The sequence below is a fragment of the Centrocercus urophasianus genome, unplaced genomic scaffold, assembly GCF_019232065.1.
Source record: "Centrocercus urophasianus isolate 14NV4802_14NV808 unplaced genomic scaffold, USGS_Curo_1.0 seq_10, whole genome shotgun sequence".
In the NCBI taxonomy this organism is placed as follows: domain Eukaryota; kingdom Metazoa; phylum Chordata; class Aves; order Galliformes; family Phasianidae; genus Centrocercus; species Centrocercus urophasianus.
This window is the reverse complement of record NW_024884142.1, coordinates 100,244,648-100,250,104: the sequence shown is the minus strand read 5'-3', so window position 1 is coordinate 100,250,104 and position 5,457 is coordinate 100,244,648. Positions and strand designations below refer to the sequence as shown.

At 51.3% G+C, this 5,457-nt stretch overlaps 1 protein-coding gene across 1 annotated transcript; it reads right to left on the bottom strand.

The window, feature by feature from the left end:
- Positions 1 to 1,501: 1,501 nt before the first annotated feature.
- Positions 1,502 to 4,089, bottom strand: MALL (mal, T cell differentiation protein like). Its single transcript, XM_042810546.1, has 4 exons — positions 3,923 to 4,089; positions 2,667 to 2,834; positions 2,049 to 2,177; positions 1,502 to 1,718 (listed from the first exon to the last, which is right to left on the bottom strand). The coding sequence occupies exons 1-4, from the start codon at positions 4,022 to 4,024 to the stop codon at positions 1,656 to 1,658; spliced, it is 462 nt and encodes a 153-aa protein (XP_042666480.1). The 5' UTR covers positions 4,025 to 4,089; the 3' UTR covers positions 1,502 to 1,655.
- Between the last annotated feature and the right edge of the window lie 1,368 nt (positions 4,090 to 5,457).

Below are 5,457 nucleotides of genomic sequence, written 5' to 3'. Positions count from 1 at the left end.
TGGGATTCCTTGCATAAAATCTGATTAGCTTGTGATATTTTTAAAAATATACTTCTGTATCTACGGCTACATCAAGCTGTATGTTTTCATTAGCAGTTACAACGCATTTTTGCACTCATTATCAGTGAATTTTCTTTCTGTTAGCAGCCCCATATAAGGAAAAAAAATGACATTGAAGACTTCTTACCATTTTCATGCTGGTTTCCTTTTATGCTCCATCTGCACCTAATTGGGAAAGGGGCAGCTCTGCCACATCAACAGCCCTTCCCTGGTTGGGTGAAAATGGCTGTGGGGAGGTCAGGAGAGCCCCTGCTCCTCTATGGAGGAAATTCCCACTTGGAACGTGGGGAAAAGGGCTCTCCCTTTGGAGGAAGTTCCCCCCTTTTAAGAAAATTCCTATGTGAGTTGCTGGGAACTTGCTGTCATTTTTCAGAGAGCTCCTATTGGGGATTGTCAGGAAATTCCTTCCTCACATGTGAGGAAATTTCCACTACAACTGCCAGAAAAAAATTCCCTCATTTTAAAGGAAATTTCCCCAAGAAATATTAGAATTTCCTCCCTTGCTGTGGTACTAATTACCACTTGGGTTACCAGGTAATTACCACCCCACCTTTGACAGAAATTTCCATGTGGAAAGCCAAGACCTCCCCCCTCCCATGACACCAGATGAAATTCCCACTTTGATTAATGTTTGTTTTCCCCACACTTGGAGGAAGGTGCCCTGTGGGATAGCAGGAACTTCCTTCTGCTTTGGAGAAAACTGCTATTGTGAGTGCAAAGAAGGGGGATAGTTCCTCCTTGGAATACAAGGAAACCCCTCCAATTGCACTCCCTTGCCCTCCCACCCCTTGCAGCCCCCATCTGTGTGCATCCCCACTCAATGGGTTCCCAGCAGTGCACAAATGCACCCTGGTGTGGGCAGCAGCTCCTGGCCTCACTGCATGCTCCCTGTCCCATTATCAAGGTACATTCCTTTCACCCCTTGCCCTAGGTGCCCTCTACACCCAGCAGCTTGTAAATAACTCATTGCCCATGTAGTAAGCTACCTGTCTGTGACCTTTGAGCCTGGTGGGGCTGGGTGACATTTCACAGGGGAGAGGCAGCCCGAGGAACAGGAGCAGCTACAGTGCTGTGCCAGCATGGGCAGAGCAGCATTGCAAGAATGGCTTGAAGTAATGAGATTGCCCAAGCTGTTTACTTTCCCTGTACTTGATTTGCAAACCTCTAGCCTGTGGGGCTGGGATGGATTTTGCCGAGGGCTCTGCAAGGCAGAGGAGCTGGGGCAGGACTCCAGGGGCCGGGGCAGGATGGGGTAGAGACGAGGCATGCTGCTGCAGGGGAGGACAGCAGGAGATGCTGCCAGGGGAGATTGCCCTTCCCAACCCTGTCTGACTTCTCCCCTGGACTCAGTGGAACATTGGAGCCCACATGCAGCCTTCCCTCTTGTAGCCCACAGGCCCCAGCATCAAACATCCCCAAAACCACAAGGACACGACACCGCTGTACAAAAAACCCTCTTTCAATGAACTGAAAGAACAACCGCGTCTCGCCGGGGTCGGTGGAGGTGCCAGGACACCTCTGGAAGCCCACTGTTGCCTTTGCTCTAGGAACGCCCTCATCCTGAAGATGGGAAGCTGGTGCCACCTCCACCAGGCTCACTGGTAGTAGTTGCTGAAGGCATGAAGGATATACAGGAAGGTCGTGATGAAGGCGAAGAACTGCAGGAGAGGAGGAGCAAAAGCTGGAGTCAGCAGAGTCCCCACAGGGTTACAACTCCGCTGTCTCACAGTGTTCTCTGTCTGGGGAAACCACTCGGCCAAGAGCTCCCTCCAGCCTCACAGAAGAAGCAAAGCCCCCACATTGCTCAGGATGTCCCTGAGCTGCTGAGCCCCAAGAACCCCCTTATGCTGGCTGCACAGTGTGATGGACAAAAGCAGCTGAGGCTGCTGAGTGATACAGGCTTGGGTTGGAGTGTCCCTGCCTTGGAAGTCATATTTGCTTCTGCTCTCCCTGGGAGAAGCTGCTGGTGTGCTTCTGGACTGACTCACCGATGCCGCACAGTTGAGCTGGTAGTAGCGTGGTGAGCTGAAGCTGAACTCAGAGTTGATTGTCGCATTGGCTTGCAAGACAGCAGCGCTCATGTACAGAATGGCTGTGGCACCGTGGTACAAACTATCCTGCAAAACAACGGAGTGCCGTGGATCAAAAATTGCTCTGCCTTCCTTTCTGCCATTCACCCTTGGGGCAAGGAGCTACTGTCCAGCCTCTGTGCATGAGCGTACAGATAGGACATGCACCCAGATGGGGGCTGGAACCAAGCACTGCCTGGCTGCTTCACAGCGTGCTCAGCCCTCCTGCGTCCACCCAAGGGAACCCATCTCCAGCTGGAAAAGAACAGAGCCCTGCCACAAGCTGTGCTGGGGATGGAGATGGGAACAGCTTCTGTCACATCCTGAGCTTTTCTCCTTTGTTCTGTGCTCCAAATGGGGCTGAATGTGATGAAGTGCCACGCAGTGGAATAGCAGAACCTCCCCCAGGCATTTCCAGGAAATGCTTCGCTGTCTCCCCAGTGAGGAAAGGGACACTTATTTGCAGACAGGCTGGCCAACACATCTTCAACTGCTGCTACCACCCACCTCTGCCCATTTCTGAGCCCCCATCCTTACCAGCACTTTCCAGTTGTTGCTGTTTTTGTGAAAGCCGAAGAGGTAACTTATGAGGAGCAACAGGGAGATGAGGAAGGATGTGAGGGACACGTACATAACCCATCCCTGCAGCAGTGGGAAGGAGACTGAGGTAGCAGCAACGAGGATCCAAACCCAGGCCCCGCAGATCTGTTGGCGACAAACACAGGCACTTCTAGTGAGCTTAGGATGGAGAAATCCCTTTCTTCTCCCTGCATCCTTGCATACCTCCTTCTCAGATCAGCCTTCACCTTTGGGCAGTGCAGCTCAGCCTCCATGCAGGGCATCCTTGGACCAGCAGCAGCATCGCAAGCTGGCACAAGTTGCTGTGAATGCTCTTGGGAAATACCTCCCAATGTTCCTTACAAAAAGGAAGTCATGGCTGCTTTGTTCGACAGAAGGAAAAGCCTCACCCTGAGGGCTTCGGCAAGAAGCCAGAAGCACACTTTTATCTCGGAAACGTGAACCACTGATGTCGGCCCAGCCCTGCCTGCACATTAATCTCCTGGGCCTGAAATCACAGCACAAGGAAGTCGTCTCCTGACTTCACACAGCAGCCCAGAATGAGTCGCTTGCTCCATTTCCACCTCAAGTAATTACTGAGCAGAATATAGCACATAGGGCGGCTTCGATAAGCTCTCGCCAGCTGTGTTGGACAGCCTCCTTGGTTTACGCTGACAGCACCTACGAGGTGTGGGTGGTGTGTGCTGCTGGTACCACATCATGGCAATGAGCTGCTGGGCCCTGTGTCAAAGTTCAGCTGCAGCTACTGCAGCCTGTCAGGCTGGATGCCCTCTGGACTCAGTCACAATGTGAAAATGCATGCAATTTTATGCAGTACAAGAAGCCCACTTGCCTATAGCCCTTGAGACCTCACGAAGACTTAATCCAAAGAACAAAATGCCTTTAATTATAAGCTATTCTCAATTTCTGTTTGCTAAGTAGAGCTGCTGCTGCTCCCCAGGCACACAACACTCTTCAGCCTCTCTTAGCTAGCTGGCAGCCCCCTGTGCAGGCTCTGTGCTGGTGCTGCAGCTCAGCTGGTCCTCATGGTGCGCCGAGAACAATTTAGCCAATAAAATTACCTCTATGTGTTCAGAATAAACCAAAAGAAAAGAAGATACTTTTCATTCAGGCTACTTGCAGTATGCTTCAAGGGCTACTCCAAATTGTTAACCCCAGCGTTCCCTAGAGTCGCTACCCAGGTGGCAGAGCTCAGCAAAGCTGAGGGTACTCACTATCTCCGGCAGGATGAAGGCGTAGGGAATGGTTTTAAAGACGACCAGTCCGGAGGGCAGGGTGGACTGCAAGGTGGCTGCAGTGGGAGATGCCGATGCCATCGCTCCCCAGCTGACGCCGTGGCCGCTCGGGCTCCGCTAGGCTCGCGTGTGTCAGTGCTGCACCACTCCCTGCGGGCTTTTAGCTGACACACCCGCGGGGACGTAATCGCAGAGACCAGCCCAGACTGGCACCACGCCGCTTCCTCCAGTCTAAGGAGTCCTCACTAACCCTCCACTTAGCTCCTAATACACCCCGATGTCGACACGGGGATGGGATGGGCTCCCGCACCTGCCAGCACTGCCACTGGCAGCAGCACACGGTCAATGGAACGAGGAACGACAAAGAATCCACGCCATACTAGCACAGAAATGTTTGCTACAGTCCGATTTTGTCCTTGGCACTCACTCAAGTGTGAAGTATTTTTGTTTCCACTTTCTTTGCCTCCTCCCCTTTCTGCTCAGGTTTCTGCTCGTTGTTCACAAGAATCCCCCACACCCAATGGACGTATCCAGCCCTTGAATGCTTACAGCCTGCCACGGCCTTGACAAACATTTTCTACAGGTGAAAGATGGGAGAGTTTGTTTGTTCAGAACTTCCACTAAAAGACAGCTTTGATTTCCAGCTCCTTGTAGCTGTGCTTTGGATTCAGTGAAGGCACTATTTGTTCTGCCTCACCCGCTCAAGAAGTGTAGGAAATAACCAAAGGAATAAAAACCTGAAGGTGGTACCTCTGGCCTATGTCACAGAGTAGACAGAAAGAGTCCACCACCTTGGACAATCCTCTGCAGCAAGAGGAGGATGATATCCTACTGCTATATCATATGTATCTAATAGAAGGGCCAAATTTAGCCCTCGGAATTTGGCTTCCAGGCTCCTGAGCAATGCAGAATAGAATCAGATCCATGATGAGGAACATCATTTGAACCTGTCCTAGGCCAGGGGAATGTGCTTTGTAGGACTTCCAAAGGCTCCAGTTTACAAATGCTGACAGTGAGGACTGGCCCTGGGCTCTACAGTGCTGCGATCATTGCAAGACCTTATTTTAAAATATTTCAGATCAGTTTGGATGTAAATTCATGTGTGACTTGGTAAATGCTCACTGTGGCAATGCGCCCATCACCATGGACAAAGCGTGCAGACATCCGGATACTCCAGCACAAAAGAGAGAACAGATGAGTAACTTCCTACCAGGACAGCACACAGGACCTGTGGTTACACAGTGCTCAGGGAAAAGCAGCCCTTAACGTCCTGGTCCATATGAGAAATACCCCGCAACTCATCAGCCTGCACTCAGAAGCCAGCACAAAGTGAGCTAACCCACGGTGTAGCCGTGCAGAGGGGAATGGCAGCGTTCCCTGAATTCTCACCACCATGGATTTGTGCTGGGTGGGGCCAGGCACACATTCCTGTGAATAACTCAACCTTTTCCTGAGTGAGAACAGAAAACAGTAAAACAGTAAAACAGTCTAAATAAGGAGCAATCTGCTGATTG